This window comes from Macrobrachium nipponense, chromosome 4 (genome assembly GCF_015104395.2).
Source record: "Macrobrachium nipponense isolate FS-2020 chromosome 4, ASM1510439v2, whole genome shotgun sequence".
Classification (NCBI taxonomy): domain Eukaryota; kingdom Metazoa; phylum Arthropoda; class Malacostraca; order Decapoda; family Palaemonidae; genus Macrobrachium; species Macrobrachium nipponense.
The window spans coordinates 46,334,844-46,355,507 of NC_061100.1; the positions used below are offsets into that span (position 1 = coordinate 46,334,844).

At 33.9% G+C, this 20,664-nt stretch overlaps 1 protein-coding gene across 5 annotated transcripts in view; it reads left to right on the forward strand.

The window, feature by feature from the left end:
- LOC135210902 (protein MTSS 2-like) overlaps positions 1-20,664 on the forward strand; it is a 326,878-nt gene that overhangs the window by 293,985 nt on the left and 12,229 nt on the right. For 2 of the 5 annotated variants that reach the window (XM_064243844.1, XM_064243842.1), the window contains exons 8-12: positions 3,220-3,327; positions 4,681-4,857; positions 5,505-5,603; positions 14,058-14,208; positions 15,570-15,691. In XM_064243844.1, the coding sequence (XP_064099914.1) occupies positions 3,220-3,327; positions 4,681-4,857; positions 5,505-5,603; positions 14,058-14,208; positions 15,570-15,691 (657 nt within the window). The remainder of the gene's footprint in view (positions 1-3,219; positions 3,328-4,680; positions 4,858-5,504; positions 5,604-14,057; positions 14,209-15,569; positions 15,692-20,664) is intronic. The other 3 variants (XM_064243843.1, XM_064243845.1, XM_064243846.1) reach the window with 3 other exon arrangements.

Sequence of the window (20,664 nt, forward strand, 5' to 3'; positions counted from 1 at the left end):
CTAGGCTACACAGTAATTGCTGTGCTGTTTTTCCTTGTTTGAGAAAGTAATAATTAGCATTAAGGCAATAATTGTAGACAATGTATACCATCTGGGAACAGACTGCTCAACATCCAATCCTGACACCACCTTGAAGCTGTCACCCTGAAGTTACCAGTGCTGTCCAAGGTGGAGTCTGGCATGCTTTCTTATCATTGAAACTTTTGAAGTGACCTTTTTAACTTTGAGAGATAATTTGAGTTTAACGAAAGGGTAAATCATGTTGGCCTAAATTCTTGTTTGCAAAATATAGATGTGATCATAGGTTGCCAACTGTGCTTGAATTACAAGCCTTTGTGTTTACTGAAGGCCAATACTACAATATTTCTTTTGTAGTATTTTATAATCAAACTAACTGGTTGTACAATAACACAGATCCCCAGTTATCCTGAATACTGTTGGGATTCTTTTCAAGTGTTATAGGAAATATATTCATGTTGACCTAATTCCAACAGATATTATTCCGCCATAATTGATGTCACACAGGAGTTGGGAAAATTGTGACTTTTTTTGTTGTTTTACTAAGGGAATGCAAAAGTAGTTTTTCGTAGTCATGAGCCTGGACAAAAATTTGAAATCATAGAGATATTGATTTTTTATATTTTAGTACGATAATTCCAATTATTGATTTTATTTATGTACCAACTAACATACCTTATAGGCTACATAACCTTTATCTGGTACTTGGGAATAAACCGGGTAATATAAAAGGTTATGAAATGTGTAGGACTATACGTACAGTATGGTTATCCATGTAATTTTGTCTTAATTGAAGTAAGAAGCATTTTTGAGTAAATCCTTTAAGCCATTGTTATTGTAGAACTAATTGTGAATGAATGCTTTAATACATTACGTACTGGTATTTTATGGATATGACCTATTGATCGTGTTTCCTTACATCTTACTGGGGACCTGTACTTATGGCCATGTAGTCCTGGATTAATTTGAAGTGTTGGCAGCCTATACAGTAAGTAATAAAGGCAGTTAATGCTAGGTAGTTTCTATTAAACGTTTGTTCCTATCACTACCTGGCTACTAGTATGCAGGACGCACACATTACCTGCCCCTCTGCTCATTCTGCTTTTTGCCTGTGGTAATTGCTCCTAACTGCCTGCCATGAGCCAACCCCTGAAAGGGATAAAGGGGAATTTTGTTAGTGGCTGGATGTGTGTGAAATATGTCACATGCTTTTGACCGCAAATTTAAATGACGAAAAAGATCATTTTTAAGCTGTCTCCATGAGATAGGTTTCAATAGGAGTAAGGAAGAAGAGAGTACTGTACATCATTCTGGCAGAACTATGGCACTGTTTCCATCCCCCTCTGAGTAGTATCCACATTTGGGCTCATTCCCCAAAAGCAGTGGATTCTAGGAACTCCCACTACAACTCCTCCAATGAAGACAGTCTTTCCTTGGGAGAGAAGCACTGATACCCAACATGAAGTGCATATAGCCACTGAAATTTACCTTCTGATCCAGAAAATGTAGGGAACAGTCTCAGGCTTTACATGAGGCAGATACTTTAAATGAGAATCTTGCCCTTCCAAAGCAGCATCTTGTACTGAGGGGACCATGATAGGGTCCACCCAACCCTATGTGAAGTGTTTACTTTCTAGGGGTAGTTATTTATCCTGGACTTCTTTACTACCAGGCATTGTTGATGTAACTGCCTTGGCTCAATCAATTCAAGAAGGCTTCCTTGATCGGAAAATTCTGCTTGCTTTATTTTCTATACTGCCAGGCAATGATGAAATGAGTGCTTTGGCTCAATCAGTTCATGCAGGCTTCCCTTTTAAGAAAATCATGCGTCCAGCACTTATTATACTGCCAGGCAGTGATGATATAACGACCTTAGCCCATCAGTTAACAAAGGATTCCGTGATGGGAAATGCCACTTGCTGTGCTTATTATACTGACTGACAGTGGTAATATGACTGTTTTGGTTCAATGACCTTTGACTATACCTGCAACAAAAAGTCCATCTGCATTATTGCGATTTATTTATTAGGAGCCGAGCCATCTCATCACCTGTCCATTTCTTTTATAAACTCCTTTGAGGACAAACAGTGGCTACGCTATCAAAAAACAGGTTTTGACATAGGAAAAACATATTTTTGGTAGCCGCTGTGAATCCTCAAACCCACCCACTTTCCCTGACAAAATGCATGGGACCGGGGTGAACACTTAGCTTGAACAGACTTGGCGTGTAATGAAGATGGTTGACTTATGCTGGTGTCGCATCTGTGCGAGTGAGACAGTGGGAGCTGAAGCAGTCATGAGTCCTTTACATTCTCTCCTTGTGCCAGCAAACACTATTCTGGCAGAGACCAATTATAAGAGCATTTTTTGTATTTGGTCTGCGTTATGGACAACTGGGGAGACCATGAGAGAGTAACTCCTTTGAGGACTCCCAGTGGCTACCAAAAATAGGTTTTTCCTATGTCATAACTTATTTTTTGTTAGTATTCTTGAGATAATGTAATATTTTACAATTACATTTCTGCTTGGAACTTACTAGGTTAATTTAGTTATTAATCACAATGATCACATTGGTCATATGGAACAAGTCATTAAGTCGTTAAAGTTCTTGACTAATTTCAGTTTTCTGAATAAAATGTGTTGTATTTATTAAAAAAAAGATTTCAGATACAAGAGAAAAGGAAAGAAGTAAATTTGTATGCCAGTTACATTAAAAGATACATACTCAATACTTTTTATAGAGCAATTATTATGACAGAACAAGATCACTAATATTCTGAGAATTTTTGCATGAACAAATTTAAGCGCTATGAGGTATGACATGAGAAGGTTCTTAATGAAATAAAGTAAATGGAAATTCACCACATTAGAAGATCTACTGGTGAAGCTCGAATAATAGTTAACGATGATGATAGGAAACCACCAGTTTATTTAAAGTTTAGGGGATTTCCAAACACATGATAGATATCATCCTCATTTAAGCTGTGGTAATCAACAGTATAAAATGGTTTTCCTCTCACACCAAACAACTAACAGTTTTAATCTTATGCTTTGTCCAAATTGAATGACCCTATAGGTCCCAGCCTAAATTTTATATTCAAATTCCAGTTCTAACTGCCCTTGTATATTAGGGGTTTGGCTTGTTCTTTTAACAACTCGGAGAACTGACTTTTTTTTGATGGTTCAAATCCTTACCCACAGGAAGAGGAAGTTGGTCTTGTAAGTGAATTGGGTCATTTACAAGAAGTGATGACTCAGCTGGAGAAACATTCAGCTGATCCCCACACTCTTCCACCAGCTAGTGAGCAGGTAAGTCATTAATATGCTCAGAAACCAAAAATCTAGTACATTGTACTAATCTAGTATCAGAGATTTAACTAACTACTGGAGTAGTCTTACATATAACATACATTATACAGTTTTATCTACAGAGGTTTGTTTAACAGTTTTACTCCATGATAATTTCTAAGGGCAGACTAACAGAATAAAAATTGTAGCTTGCTTAATTGCTGTGTTGCAGTTTAGGGTACTTAAAATAAACACAACCTAGAAAATTATGTATTGATGTTATGAAAATTGTTGTCCCATGTTTTTAAAATTTGCTTTTGTTTCTTTCTGTTAAGATTCAGACTTTTTCAGGATGGTAATGAGATGATTTTTTAAGGGGAGTAGCACAAGTTAAAGGTCATTGAACAGTTCTCATTTTGTGGTTTATCCAACCATCTTGATTTCTTGTAGATGTGTAAAAATTGGAGGATATGCATTCATTCTTTTTGCAAAGATAGCAAAGTCTTAAGGATATACAGTAATGATAGAGGACAAGCATTCAGACTAATAGTGTATGATGGATATAAGCTGGTGGCCACCAGCTGTTCCTCCAGCAATACATTACTGGTATTTGTTAAAGCTCCAGCTACAGCCGTGCTTCTGCGTTGCTAAATTTTCAAAAGCTTTTGTCTTTTGTTGAAGAGGAAATTTTCTTTTTGTATTTAACAGATCCCTTTTGCCACAACACATTCCATATTGTCATTTCAAGGAACCCAGTTTTTTGGTGAATTGGCACAAATATGACTTTTTGATAACTGTATGATTTTATTCATATCTGTTAGGAAATAGACACTAATGGTATTTAAAGTCAGATGACGAACTTTTAACTTGCCAAACAAGGTCCACCAAATTTTTTTTTATTAGTTTCTAGGCAAATCAAGTTATTCTATGCTAGTTGTTACTGTTCTGAGACTTGTTCTTGACTGTTATTTAGCTAATACATACTGTATTAAACATTTAGTGTATTGTAACTTAGTATGCATGTTAAAAACTCACTTGGGAAAGGTTTAGAGAGTTGGGGCTGTGTTTAAGAATGGGAAGTAATAATATGTTGATGGAATACAGTATACTGTTCATTTGTTTGCTGATACATAAAGTATTAAATCTATATGTTTTGGTTCGTTAACAAAATAACATTAATTTAAGGGCATATGATTTAATGCAATCTGGATATCTTGACTGAATTTTAGTGCATGCCAAAAACTGAGGTTAGAGGTATTTTTTTATAATGTATGCAGATTTGTATATAGGTGTATCACTGGAGACTAAAAAGGACTAGATTGGAATTTTTTCATTTATATTAAGAAAAGACGTCACTGTGAGTGTTGGTTGCAGGTACTGCTTGATATTAAAGGTGGGGATACCCAGTGGTCTTGGCAAACACCCCCATCGTCCCCATCATCACTAGGGTCTCGTAAATCCTCCATGTGTTCTATTTCTTCCCTAAATTCGTCCTCATCCTCTTCAACTCACTCACCATCGCACCATAACCGTACTCGCTCTGTAAGCCAGGTATGTGCAAGTGGCAGTAGCTTGCCTGTATAGATTAATATCATTATCAGTGTCTTAACAGTATCTTAAAATGACTGCTCCATTTAATGAGGTAAGTTGTACTTTAGTTTTATAGCAACAAGATTATAGACTTTTGCTTTGCCCTGTCAAGTTTGTCCTGTTTGCATTACTTTCACTGTTGTTGTGTAGTGAAAAGCTCTCCTTGATGAACCCTTTCCTGTTCACTTTTATTTTGCCACAGTGCAATAGACCAATAATCTTCAAAACTCAATTTTTTCTTTCGTTTGCCTGTCACTAGAATGGTTAGAGATCCTTGTAGTCTAATGTATGTTTTGTTTGTAGGGAATTCCACGAGATTTTCTCTCGTATCCCTTGTTTTTTATTTTTTTTTTAGTTCACATCAAGAGATTTTGAGTAAATTCTGCATTTAAAGATTTTCATATTTATTTACTTTATTGCAGTTGAAATGTGTGTTTATGGTTTTGAATATATACATTTCTTCATATTTTTTGTTTTAATAATCTATCTTGAACTACTGTAGCTTAGATATTTCAACGTGAACTATATAAGGACTTCAATTTTATTTTTTCAAGGCTGCTCTGTTACGTTTTGTTTTGTAAGTAGTAGCATACTGTTATCATCTATAGGGCACCAGGCTGGTGAGTGTATCATCGCAGGACTCGGGTTTTACATCGCAGGACATGCTCTGCCACCCCCACCATGCTCACATCTCGACAAGTCTTCAGGTAGTTAGCTTTGTGGGGTTTGCCACTTATCTGTTGGGAAGTTTGCTGATTGAGAGTACCCAGCAAGGCACCCTGTTTTGATGTTTTTGTTTTAGAAAGATATACATTGCTACTGCTTATGCTCATCTTGGCTTCAGTTTTCTTTTTATGTTGAAGGTTAAATAGTGTGAACTTGTGCTTCTGTCACTTACACTTGCTAACTTGTAATATTAAAGCTTAAAGTTTTATTTCCTCATATTCACTTGTTGGAACAAATAAACTACTAACATGTTTTTTGAGATTTACCATATTAATCATGTGTCTGTTCTCCTTATCTAGGCTATCGAATTTGAAGCTTATTATTGGGACCTTATTTTTGAAGTGAAGTATTTTATGCAGCTTGTCTTAAAAGTTGAAATATTTACTGTAATTTTCTGTGTAAATGTTAGATTATATGTAGCCCCTTAGTTCATTCATTAATGCTAGTACTACTTAGTTCATTCATTAATACTAGAACTACGTAGAACAACATGGTTGCCAGATGTTCAGATTAGATGTTAAAGCTTTATTTAGTAAGTAACATTTATTTAGAGTATTTTATGTAGTAAAGAAAATAGTATTAATATATACCCTCCTTTGCAGCTAAATTTTTATTCCACATACTGAAATACCCTTGATAAATAAGAGTTTAAGGAATTTTAATTTATGCTAGAAATATATGAAAGTCTTTAAGTGTGAGTACTTTTGACAGACTAGAGATTATACAAACGACTTCGGCTCATGGACTTTATTCTCACAAGAACTAGATTCTGCATACTATTCCTCATTTGTTGTTGGCTTTGTGGTATAGAGAAAATTTTTTTGCATTGTTGTCATTTGTAATTTGAAACTAACTCCAGTGAGTAGCATGATTTTCATTTCAAAGATTAATTTTAAAAGAACTCGCCCAAATTTTCATGGATCTATATGTTTTTTACACCTTAACAGAGTGATTGTTTTTAATTGGTGGCTTAAATTGATATATGTAATAAACTATGATTTAGATGTTGTAAAATGTTCTTTCTTGTATGGTCACCCAGTGTTCATTCTTTGTTTTAATGCTTCTGAGGCACTGCTGCTCTAGCCATATTAGAGCAAATCATTTTGTCATAGGCATTCACGGCACCTTATAAATCTCACAGAGGATATCATCTCGACTTGATGCATTAAATATTTTTTCCAAATGTTGTTCATGTTTAGATAAAGGTTAAATTTTGTAGTTAATGTTTGCTAGACTTTGTTTTCATCAGCAGTGAGTATTTGCAAGTCTAGTGGAAAACATGGTTAATAAGTAACCTAAACCTTTATGCTTGGGCCTCTTGGTAACAGAATGAAAAAGAAATTTGCTAAAAAATGTATGCTTATACAAAGTTATATGTTAGAGACACTTTGCAGTGGTTATAAACTTGCACCATATTAATGAGGAAAGAAATTCTTGAGTTTTTAAATATTTTTAGTACAATTTGATTGTTTAATTTATTTATGAATGTTTGGTCTGATGACTTATCAGTGACGCTGTTAGGTTTTTCAGTACCACATCAAGAAAATAGCAATTCACTTGAAGCAGTTTTGTAGTCCTTTTATCCTTTTATTTTTCCTAAGAGTTTTATTTAAAGCTTTGATGTCAGGTTGATAGTGAATGTGATATACAGGCATTTAATGAGCCATACAGTGTGGTTATTCTGTATGAAAGATATATATACAGACTAATTTTAAATGTGAACTGCCAATATAAAAGTTGTGCATTTGAAGCCATTTGATACAGACTTAACAGTTTTTCTTTTTTGCACATTCCTTAGCAAGTATAAAGGCATTCCTTTAAAGTGAGATTAACTTTTTAGAGTGCATTAATCAATAAATTTTTACACCATGTATACTATAGGTTTTAATGGGCTGAAGTAGGGTAGCCTGTGGTTAGTTTCCACTAGTTACAGCTAATTTTTTTTTATATATACATGTGGCCTATCTTCATTCAGAAATATACTAGAGGAAAGTGTCTGTTGTTGGAAGCTATTTTCAATGTTCAGGAAAATCATTACTACATATTAACAGGGCATTTATTCATTTTGATTTTTATATAAATTTCCTTTTTCCTTATTGGTGCCATTGGGTTTTCTAATTTGAGTTGTAGCAATAAATCAGATTTGAAATATTCACATTAATCTTTCCATTAGAGGATAGTACTGTAGTTAGCACTAGTAGGATTGAAATAAAAAAATGGGAACGGTAATACTGTGAAAGGAACTAATTAAATGACACAAAAAATTACTGTATTGTAATGCAGTAACACCTCAACTTATTAGAATTATAAGATTTTGTACTTAGTAGAAAAATCCAAAATTCATGGAAGTCAGGTGTAAACAAATTGCCCCCATTTTGTGTGCAGTGCTGCTTGTGCTTAGTTGATTTTATGTGCATTGTAAAGAACTCAATCTCCATTATTAAAACACTGTCACTTGTTTTTGTGGAAACTAATTTGTTGATTTTCTGATTTTTTGTAACTATTTGTTTTAAACATGAAAAGCATACTTTAAAGTACTAATGTATTATCTGAATGTTTTATTCAGTGGATTTAAATTTAATGAAATTGAAGAATCTGATCTTATGGAATAACTGAACTGGCTAAGTGATGTCCTAAATGAAAAATGGTGGCTCTCACATGGTCTTTGCTAGTTTTGGACTCCCAAAATTTCCATTAAGTTGGTGCTACTGTACTGTGCAGTACAGTACATACTTGCTTATCTTGATAACTATGCAGGTTCTGGGTTTCTTATGGTAATAGTATAGCTGTACAGTATATATTGCAAAGATAAATCTCAGGCACTTTATATATTTGTTCCAAAATTATCTTCACATTTCTTTTATATGGAAGTTTTTCCTTCAAAACAATGCTGGTGTCTTGGTCATACTAATTGAAGTTTTTATTCTTCTGGAGTTGACATCAGTATTCTGATTATCTGTTGATTTTTTATTGTTTTCCCTGTCATTTTTAGCCACATTTCATTTAATAAAATATTAATAAACCTTGTGTGATCACAGTTGCATTCTTAGTTTGAATAAAAAGTCCTTTAATGGATTAAGCTGTACTATATTTCTGGATCACAATTTAGCACAGTTGTAACTGGGCTAAATTGTGACTCATATAAGCTATTGAATACCAATAGATAAGTAAAGTAGGATGGGTTCTAGCCCATTTGTATTGAATTTTTTTTCACAGAGTAGGTGATTTGATATTTGTTAATGTTAGTCGTACAGGTCTGAACAAGTGTATTGCCCATCAGAACTTGTCTATAAGTAGACAGAATTTTTGAGGGACCGTGGATTTATCATTGAGATTTAAGATTTCAGAATCACAGGTGGTCATTCACTTGTATCCATTGCATTTGTTCCTCAGATTACTTTATCCACCATTGAATACCAAAAATAGGTTAATTTTGTCATTTTCGTGACCCACAATGTTTTATAGTTTAAAGTTGGCAGTATTTCACAATTTTGAAATTATTTTATCATATTTTAAGGAGATTGGCTGCCTTTTCAAGCTATTTGGACATTTTAATAATGAAGGTGGTTACAATTTTAGTAGTGCTGTTTCAAGTTGTTAATGGAAAATGCTCATTAACTTTTAATGTTAACAAGATTTTTATGGAGATTCTTGGGAAACAACAATAATTATGCCATACTGTACTACATACTGTTATTATAATAGTGTCATTTAGAATAATTTCTCTAAGTACTTTATATCCTTTATGTTGAGTTATGTTTGCCAATACTATACCTCTTGAACAAAAAGTAGAGGTGTATATTATATTTCAGAAGAGGGAATAATTTTAAATAATCCCATTTCCAAGGTACTAATTCATTTGTTATTGATTAATGATGGAGCAAACTGTCAGTCTTAGGAATAATGGTTATCATAAGGGTCAAATTTAGCATTGTGAAGAGTGTCTATTTTGAACACTTATAGTAAATAGGTAGATATGTTTCAAGGCTGTTGTTCATCTTAATAACTGTGAAGTATGAAAGCTGCAGCCTCTCATTACTTGATTCATTTGTGGAGCAACATTAACCAGTTATTTATGTAGTTGGCATATAATTATAACTGAATGGAGATAAGGTGCGACTTCTTGACTTACTCTAGTATGACATTTTTAAGATGAAGTTCTTAACACATCTGCATTGTATCATTCCTTGCCTGTTTATCTTGAGAAGTTTGTTCTTAGTTTGCTTATGAATTCTTTGTTGCATTTGTTTTTATAATTTTTTCATTAGAATTGTCAATTGTATAAGATTGAAGATTTGTAAATATTTTGTAATGTTAAAATTGGAGAACCTCATTCATAATTAAATTTTTTTTTAACAAATCCAAGCTAGCCAATTCATATTAAGATCTGAATAAACAATAAAGAATATAGCTGGCACTTCTAAGCAGCTCTGGTACCATACATATGTATAAAGTTCTGGTGTAACTCCTTGTGTGCCTGACCAAACCTTAAAATTTATGCCCTCTTTGTGATATTCATTTGACAATGACCATTTAATATTGCTTAGTTTTTACAGTTTTTTTTTCTTCTTCTTCTTCTTAACATCAGTATATCCTATAAAACTTGCTTAAGGAGGTGAATGGTAAATTGTATTCTGATGTTCTATACTGAGAGGGGGCTTGATGCTTGAAAAATTAGTTAGTATATGCATATGAAATATGATTAGTTGAGCTACTTTTATCGTAGTCTTTATAGAAATGGATTTTTTGTCATAGTTACCAAGCTAAGCAGTAGGTTAATACAGTTGTGACCTCCAACTAGGTTTACAGTTTAATGGTTATGCTACATAGCTGGTCTTTGAGCATGAAGAAAAACTGTGTTTACATAAAGTAGTTTCATATCAAAGTTTTAGGTCCACAAGTAATCAAATCTACCCTAATTAAGAATTGTGTAAGAAGTCGTGATGTTCTATTCTCAATTGACTCATTTGAGTTAGGAGTGTCTATGTAAGCATAGAGTGTGATTATTTTTTATTTCTGAATTATGTGTGTATAGTTGCTCCCAGGCTGTGAATGTAAATTTTATTTTTATGCTGTTATGGTAAAGGAATGACATGCTGATATCCCACAGAAAAAAATGAATTTGCTGATAAGTAAGTCCTCTGAATACTTTGATGCACACTATGTGAGTATAGTATTCTGAATTTGGGGCAGTTATTATGAACAGGTAATAATTATCCTTCTCAAATTAGTTAATATCCAGTTTTGCGCATTGAGCCGTTGCAGCCTGCACTGCAGATTCTACTAGAAATATACAGCATAGTGTGAGGTATATTTAGTATTATTTTGAAACTTGTTCATCTTGGTTTTGTTTCTGTGGTGGTACATAAATAGGAATCAAGGTTTTCTGGTCTAATGTCCAGTTTTCATTTTTAATATGTGTACTGTTGTGTGTGTTATCAGAGCCAGTCATTTTACCAATAATCCAACCAGACAAAGACATTATTAATCCAAGGGTCAAGTCTTATTTAAAAACAAATTCTCATGTAACATGATAACCTTAACCCAAAACTGGTGACAGACAACCAGATCTACTTGACCCACAGTGGAACATAGGTGATCTTATTCAAAGAGGATTTGAATGGAAACTATTACATATTGAAATATTTTTGACATTCAGAAGGCTTATTATACTTGGAGATATGCTACATATATGTATTGAAAACTTTGCCACATACCTTTATTTTGTATAAGAGCTTTTTGACATAACGATTAGAAAATTGTATTCTTCATGGAAGCTTTTTGAGTAATAATGCTCTTCTTTGCAGTAAACAGTACAGTATTACAAGTCAGTTACCCAAGTTACCAAATGGAAATAAAGTACAGTAGTTTATATGTTTATGACTTTGTCATATTTTACATTGCTGTGAGCGTACAATATACCCAGCATATTCCTTACATTGCCGCAGTAAAAGTGGACACTTAGCTCTCTTTTACTTGATTAAAAAATTGGACAGAAAAAAGTAAAACAGCCATATTGACAAAGATACCAGATGAAAAAAAAAAATTTTTTTTAGTTGATCCTGAACTAAAAATGAGAAATGATCTGCTGCCTATCTATCAAACTGTAAAGTTCTTTGGTTCTATTTGATACACACACAGACTGAAAAGCATGCATTGAAACATTAGGTAAAACCAAAAACAAAAATTAATTTAACATAATAAACTTTAACATTCAACTGGGTCCAGAAAATCAACTTTGGTGTTACCACATGAAGCAATAATTCTGCCCATTTAGACTGGAGGCATCAAGCTTTGCAGTAAAATCTTTAGATTCAATTCACAATTGCTCAGAATCTGCACTGGTATATTTAAGTCCTCTCAAAGTAATTTCACTAAGTTTCAAGTGGCAAAGTGTTAAGAGCCAACAGAATTTTTAAATCATTAGTTAAATACATATATGAAACCTCCTCCAGAATTAAATCCCCCCCCCCCTCTCCCTGCCTTTTTTCTCTGAATTATGCATCAAGTTAATGTCTTTAGACAAATTTTTGATCCAGATATATGCATATGCCCATAAACATCGAAATAGTATAAAATGGAATACTTATGATGTGAAGGTCCACATTATACATAATTTTAAAGACATCCAATTCTTCCTCCATTATAGAATGTGCTGCAGTATCATTTAATAACACAAGTCTATTTTCTTTACCCAGTAATGCATCTGTTTTCACAACAGAATTGTCTACAATATTGTCACTAGTTCTTGCTTGTAGATAAAGTAATAGTTTGTAGGTAAAGTAGTACAGTATTAATAAAAATATTCTGTGTGAAAACCAAGTTTGGATTGACAGTGAATGACTAGAATTGGGCACACATTCCTAGTTTTCACAAAGCTGTAATTTTTTTTAGATGAAATCTAAGCAGTCACATTCCTTATTTAAGGTCAAAACCTTCAGGTCAGTCCTTTGTGAAAGGCATTTTGCTTATTGGTTTAAGAAACCATTTATTATAACTAGGTATGCCAATTTCCCCTTCATATATGTACCAGGAAATTGTTTTTAAAATATAAAACTCATAAAAGAAATATATTCCTCTGTGATAAAATTTGATACATTTTTTTCAAGGGTCCACAAAACCTCAAGATGCTTATGGTATGAATATGTTACAGTATAAGGAGATGCTTTAGTCATCATATGAAGGAAAGATAACAAGACAGATACCGTAGTTTTCAATGTAAAGAAAAGTTACTCAAGACATTTGCATTTTTCAGCATGCTTGTATGTATATCATGTGTTGAAACTGAGGAAAATATTGACCAAACTGGAAAAACAAGTTCCCAACAGGGATAGGAGTTTGACAATGCCTGTGCTTAAGATAATGTCTCTTGTAGCTGTGGGATGCATTTGCATTATGATGCCTCACGTATAATAAAAGTAGTTTTAAATCATTGCTGATTCTTTTGCTAAATAAGAGTTCAGTAATCTGAGGAAACCAGTTTTGACAAACTTTTTAAAGGCAGTTATTTTATCATAAATGTTAATGGTCACTACTATTTGAAAATAAATTGCAAGACGCTATATAGAATGTTTTTACTCCCACTTTGAGAAGTGCAACTGTTAGGAAGGATTCCATATGTTTCTTATGTTCAATGTTTTATATTAAGAGACTTTTGTATCATAGGCTAGGTAGGAATGACTAATTTAAAAAAAATATAATTTATGATGCTGTACAAATTTGGTGGGTTCTTGAAATTGTATGGTTAGGAATTTTAGTGTTCTGAATATCAGAGAAGTACTTGGAAACTGTTTTTGAGAGAACACATACAGTAGTAGTTCTTGTCACCATAAGGCATGGAGTCAAAGAAGTAATGGCTGATTATTTTTAAATTAAAGAAACTTAAAGTTTAATTTTAGAAAATTCTGTAATATTGTGAAAAATGTTGTCATGAAAAAATATTTGATCTCTCCAGTGAATGATTTAATAAGAGGATAAGCTGCTCCTAGCAGGTTTTTGTTTTATATTTAAGTTGGTATGTTATTCCTCTACCATTGAAGTATACTAGTATATTAAGGTTTAGTGAGTTATTGCATCCAATAATACAATATATACTGTGCTAATGAATTTAAATATATTTATGAGGTGCAGTTTTATATATTGAAGTGTACTTTCAACTATATTTTTCTGGCAGCACTGACACTGTTTAATATTTACAAGTTAATCTTGCATTGTATCTTGTTTATATTGCATTAAGAAGTCTAATTGTACTGACAATTTAGCAGTATTTAATTTCTTGCTAGATTACACCCCTTAAGTGCACACCTAGTAACATGCTTTTATTTTTTTTCAATGAACACAGTGTTTGATTTTTTAAGTACTGCACTGTCGTCTTACTACTTACATAAAACATTTATAAAACTTAGGACAATTTCTAATATTACATTACTTTCCAGGCATCCGGATTATCAGAACAGTCTTGTGGATCTGATGGTAGCACTCCTTCCCCTGCTACTTCTACTGCTACTTGGCCAAACCTTACTGATCCAACCCTTCACCATAAAGCAGCTCCACCACTTTCAGACAGACCCCACACCATTTCTTCAGGTACGGTTAGGGAGTTTGTAAATTGGATTAGTGGTTGTTAATTAGGGTGTCATTGCAGAATTTGCAATAATAATTTCTTATTTTCACTTCTAAATTTGTCATTAATCATAAAAGAGCATATAGATTTGAATAAAACTAAAGTATGGCAAAACTAAAGTAGTAAGTTTTTGATACATAAGGAGTTTTATATGGCTAATATTTTATAAATCATAATGTCAAAAAGCTAGTTTGTCTTAAGGTGTCAGGTCCAAGATTCCAAAATCTGTGCTTGAAGATTCCATGGCTTTGAGAAAAAGCTTTCCTTGCCTTTGCTTTACTGAAATTGCTTAGTTGTGGTACACAAGTCGAGGAAAATCTCGCGCATTAATTTTGGATGAAAGTTAAAAATTGGTTGCATGATAGCAATTTTAGAAGGGGGGTTCTAAGACTTAGCACCCCCCTTATATTAAGGATAACTGGCAAGCTATCAATATTACAAAACCCTTTACTTTGACAACAAGGCTCATCCTAACGTCTAATAATGGTAATTGCTAATTACAGGTTTTGTTTACAGTATGATAGTTTTTGCTAGCGATTCACTTTAATTATGTACTATTTTTACCATTATTACAGATGTTTTATATACAATAGTTAACTAGTGACACTTCAGAGGTTAGCCTATTATTAAAAATCTTGGCAGTATTTAAGGCTTTCTTTTTATACTCGGCATATAAGACAGCCGGGGGAGATTTTTTATGGTTAATAGGTCACCTTATACACCAGCATGTACAGTAATTGTAAACAGTATGCTTATAACCAGCACTCATCACACTATAAACTGAAAACTTAAAGCAAAAGGCAATTGTTTAACTTTTTTCCCAAAATGTTTGTAACAAAATATACTGCATAAATACATTTTGAAAAAATTAAACCCCTTATTTTTCTATCTTGTAACTAACACAGTTCAGTAGGGACTAGGGAGGTAGCCTACCTGGTTTTATGACCATCAATGTATTATATTATACACAATCTTTTTTATGAGCAGTTACCATATTTTATTACCCACACGAAATACAAAATGTGTGTGAACTATTGACCTAGGCTAGGTGTTACACTCACAGTATCCTTATGCATAAATCAAATAGGCTATTGCAGATGTGTTAAGATAAAGGTAATGTTAGTGAGATTTATTTTACTTACTTTTCTGTCCACCATTTACGATCATTAATGTTTATTTTCTCAGAATTAGCTGATTGTGATTACTAGCAAAAGAATTATGAGAATCATAGTTGGTATGTTAATAAAATGCACAAATTCTCTTAGCAACACAGTTTTCCAGAATTTAATCTAGAATTTTGAAGTAAAATAGAGTTTGTTTTCAGCTTATGAGAAAGGACGTGATAGACCTCCACTGACAGTTTACACTTTCCAACCACCCGAGGGACGAAGTGGCCCTGCATCTCCACAGATCAGCTCGCAGCCCTGTAGCCCAGTTTGTTTAGAGGTACCAGTTCTTTGTTTTCAGATAATTTTTATATTAGTTATATTATTTGCCATTCATTTCTGCTCAGTAACCTGAGTTTATTTTTGTAAGAAAACTTTTATCATTAACGTATGAATTCCTTTATATAGTACAGGTATTTCCCCAGTTACGATGGGACTATGTTACAAAAATTCCATTTCTTGAAAGAAAATAAAACTTTAAATTAGCCTAGCCTACTCTAGGATATACAGTACAATTTATGCATATATGGTAGCCTAATCTACACTATACAACATAGTAATCAATAATCAGTCCATATATGGTATACATCATTATCAGCTAATTTTGGAGGTTCAATGCAGGTTGACTTATCTTAATTACGCTAAGTACGAAAAGAGAAATTAAATAACACAAACAAGAATCAGATATGTACCATACAGGGGTACTCGTCAAAATTATGGTTCGTTGTTCGCCTATTTAAATATTGTCAAGCTGTTAATGGCTACATACATTGGACCCCCAGTATTTGCGAGGGACGTGTACCTCACACACGTACATCCCCCACACCCTGGCAAATGGCTAAAATTTGTGAATACTTAAAACCCCTCCTAAATGCTTAGAACTGCCTATTTTGATAATTTAACACAGAAAAAAACTAAAAATACTTGTACTATTGGAGTATTTAAAGTTTTATCACAAATAGTGCCATTAATCATGAAAATATGGAAATACAGTAATCTGAATATTTCTCAGTGAAAAATACCACATAGGTGAATTTCTCACGAATAATGTGTGTATGTTCCATAGAAAAATCCGCACATAGGTGACTCCTCGAATCGTGATTCTGCAAATAGGAGGGGTCGACTGTATAACTAAAGCCAGCAAAATCAACTACTCGCTTCTCTTCAGCTATTATTTCTTTGGCTGTTAGTTCAAATGTTACACAGAGGGTAGGATTTTTGAGGAAAGCTGTCACAAGATGTAGAGGGCCGAGGTTCAACAACAACACTGGAGTAGTTTTCTTGAGGAAGCAATCCATTGTAGTTTGATGGTGCATTTTTTTGTTCTTCGTAAATGACTCCGTAACATGCAATAGTCTTGAAGTGCTCTCTTAACTTAAGTAAATCATTCCATGTTGACATACATTAGACTTAAAAGTTTCACTGCATGTTCAATTGAGGCAAATACCTCTGCCATAAATTTTTTCAAACTTTTGCTCTGGCTCGTCTTCAGCTTCCTCTTCCACTTCTGTTCTTTTTCTCTTCTCTTGCAAGTGCAATTGGATCTTCTGCTGTTAACTCTACATCTTGCATTTATGAGTTCTTGTAGATCTTCCTCTTAGATTTCTAAATCTAAACTTCTCCCAAGTATCAAGATCTTTTTATTAATTTTCAAAGCTTCACCCTTATTACTTCCAGTGTTCATAATGGCACTCAGAACATAGAATTCCTTCCATAATGTTCTAAGCTCTTTTCTCCTTATTATCCGTAACCTGAACAACCTGAGCAAACATGTTCCGAAAATAATAGGCCTTGAACACAGCCACGGCGCCCTGATTCGGGGGTGTATGAGAGAAGTTGTTTGGTCGCAGAAACACAAATTTTATGTTCTCATTAATAGTATCTCTGAGGGTTGCTGGGAGCATTGTCAAGAATCAGCAGAATTTTAAAGGGTATGTTTTCCCTACAATCTTTCTCTTTTGGAATAAAGCTAGGCACAAACCAGTCTTTGAACAGCAGTACAGTCATCCATGCTTTCTTATTAGTGGTAGTAATGCACAGGAAGCATATGCTTGCTGATTCTTGCTAATGCCCTCAGATTTGCAGAGTGATAAATTAAGGATGGCTTTAGTTTATACCCAGCCGCATTTCCCCCAAGCAGAAAAGTCAGTCATCGTTGTTGATTCTTATGGATATAGGATTGTTGAGGCATCGGCTTCCAGTACAGTCATGCTTCATTGACATTAAAGATTTAATGCAGCAAGTACCTATCATCAACAATGATCTTATGCAAAAGTCCTTAAATTTAGCTATTCCTTTGGCATTGGTGCTTGCTGCTTCACCGCTAATTTTCACACTATGAAATTTCTTTACTTCCTTGAAAAGCAAGCACCCCTTTGTTTGAATGATCAAGAGGCTGAGTGGCATACACTTTTGTATCTGGTCCCCCATCCATGTGACCAGTAGCTGGTCCATTTCTTCCAAAGACCCCTCTTATTTGTTAATGATGGAAGAGACTGTTACTGTGACGGACGCTTGTCACATGATCACCATGACTGCCTTTCCCATGCCATACTGGTTGATAATTTTCATTTTCTGCTCTAAAGTGATGGATTCCTCTTCTTCACACTACCAGCAGGAGACTTGCTTGGGCATTTAGTTAGACATACTGATATTACACAAATTTATGTTTTAAGAAGTTTACATACACTCAAACGTACAGTAGTCTCACACAAGCACTGACCTAGGTTGACTTTGTACACAGTGAGTGCGAGTGAAGTCAAGTCAGGGTGAGAGATACCCACATCCCAGCTTCTCAGGCCAATGTCTCATACACTGTATGCTGCTGCTTGTGCCCATTGCATGCAAAATTTAATTACAGTGGTACCTCGACATACGAAAGGCTCAACTTACGAAAAACTCGAGATACGAAAGCAAATACGAAAAATTTTACGGCTCTACATACGAAAATTGCTCAAGTTACGAAAGGTTGTTGCTGTAAAGTCCAGAGATTCGCCTGGACCACCGAGAACAATTTTAACATTCTCGTGCCGCCAACTGAGTAAACTCGCCACCATCCTCCTGCTCTCCCATTGGTTCCTGATGCTAGTCACCCCATAAGATCCTGCTCTCCTATTAGTCAGCATCTACCCCTTGTGCTTTTTGTATTTTATTGGTAAAAGGATGCTGTAAATGGAAAAACTTATTCATGCAATACATTTAATAAAAAAAAAACATTAGGTATATAGAATAAGAATAGAAATGAATGGTTATTATACTGTTTGGTAGTTTCAGTAGTTGAAGAGAGAGATTGAAAATTTATGGCTTACTGTGTGCTAGGAAAAGTGATTGCTTGGCGATCGTTCGATACTCGTAAGTGCTGGATGTAAACAGAAGTTTGGAAGCTTTTTTTTTTTTTTTTTTTTTTTTTTTTTTTTGTTTATCATAGTTAATGGTTACTTAATAATTATTTGAAATGAGTACATGCAATACATTTAATAAAAAAAATTGTGAATTATATATCATAAAATATAAAATAAATCAGACTGCTATCATCGAAGCCAACAAATACGTATTTTTTAGAATTCTTCTTCCGTTTTAATATTACGTTACGTATATGTTTCATTATAGCTGTCAGTAACTCTGTATCTCCATTAGGTAAAGATAGAATAAAGAATAGAAATGAATGGTTATTATACTGTTTGGTAGTTTCATTAGTTGAAGAGAGATACTAAAGAAAATTTATGGCTTACTGTGTCCTAGGAAAAGTGATTGCTTGGCATTCGTTCAGTACTCGTAAGAGCTGAATGTAAACAAACGATTGGAAGTTTTTGTTTGTTTGTTTGTCTATTATAGTTAATGATTAATTAACAGTTATTTGAAATGAGTACATACTGATTATTTATTAATTTTATTGGCATATTCTAAGCTTTTAGCTGCTTAGGTTTAGATGTCAGAATCATAGACTAGGCTACCGTCGCAACCGCTAACATAGGCTAGGCTTATTGCTAAGGGACATATGCTAAAGTCCTAATATATGCAGTAAAAATGGGGTTGAACATTACATGCAGTTGAATATTACTCAAGTATGTACAGTATTTTGCCTTTTTGGAGTCATATTTCTTCCGTCGGATCGGCGTCGTAACCCTAGAACATGTGTTGTAGGCCTGGAAATATAATTTACTGGGGTGCTTTGGAGGGCTTGGAACGGATTAGCCATTTTACATGTAAAATGCGGTTCAAGATACGAAAAACTCATGATACAAAGGCCGCCTCGGAACGGATTAATTTCGTATCTCGAGGTACCACTGTATATTTTGAAAATAGTTATACGTATCTGCATTGCATTGTAACTTCTAAATCATCGTAACTGCTAGCCCCATCATAAACTTGAATTATCGTAAGATGAAATATCGCAACTGGAGGGTGTACCTGTATTGGATCTTTCACCTTGTGGGGAAAAAATCTATTTTTGCTCTATGGGATTTCATTGTTGTTAGTCTGTAAGCTGAAAAATCTTCATTTTGAGCATGTCTCAAATTCTTTTGGTGTAAGATTTTTTCACCAACAAGGATTTTAGTCTCTATTTTGGATCAATTGTATTACAGATACATAGTCTAGAAAATTACAATGTTCAGGACTGAATTTAGCACAATAACTTAAAAGCTATCAAAATATTTCATATAAATTATTGAAAGATTTTATATTTTATAAAGAAAGAGTAAAGATGCCTGGTGAGTGTATAAGACAGGCACCGCTGTGCTTAGTATATTAAGATCTGTAAATCATTTAAGCATGACTGGAAAACTAGTCACCCCAAAAATTTAAGAAGTTCTTTTGGGATAGTTGCTGCTGGAAGGCCCTAAAACCGATCTATTTTTGTAATTTATTAAGTTTCTGAGTCACAAGGATTAGTAATAAGATTTACTCATAAATGAGAACCAAACAGTACACCGCAGACTGTATCTAAGGTTATATGTGGTTACTCTTTGGCCTGGTTATTAAGAAAACTGCTTAGACTTTGTAATTTATAGTCACACTGTTGACTTCTTGTCTGTATTGCAACACATTGCTGTGTTGCTGCTCGCAGTTGACCTCTTAAGGTCCACAGCGGATGCCTGAATATTGGATTTATGGATAAAGCTGCTAGCCCTGTGCCAGTGCAGCTGATGTACAGGATACGTAGTCACATTTGAATATTGTACAGCCAAAATGCTATTGTGTCTTTGTGATCTTTTCCTCCTTAAATGGCAAGGTTAGTTTAACATCTTCAGT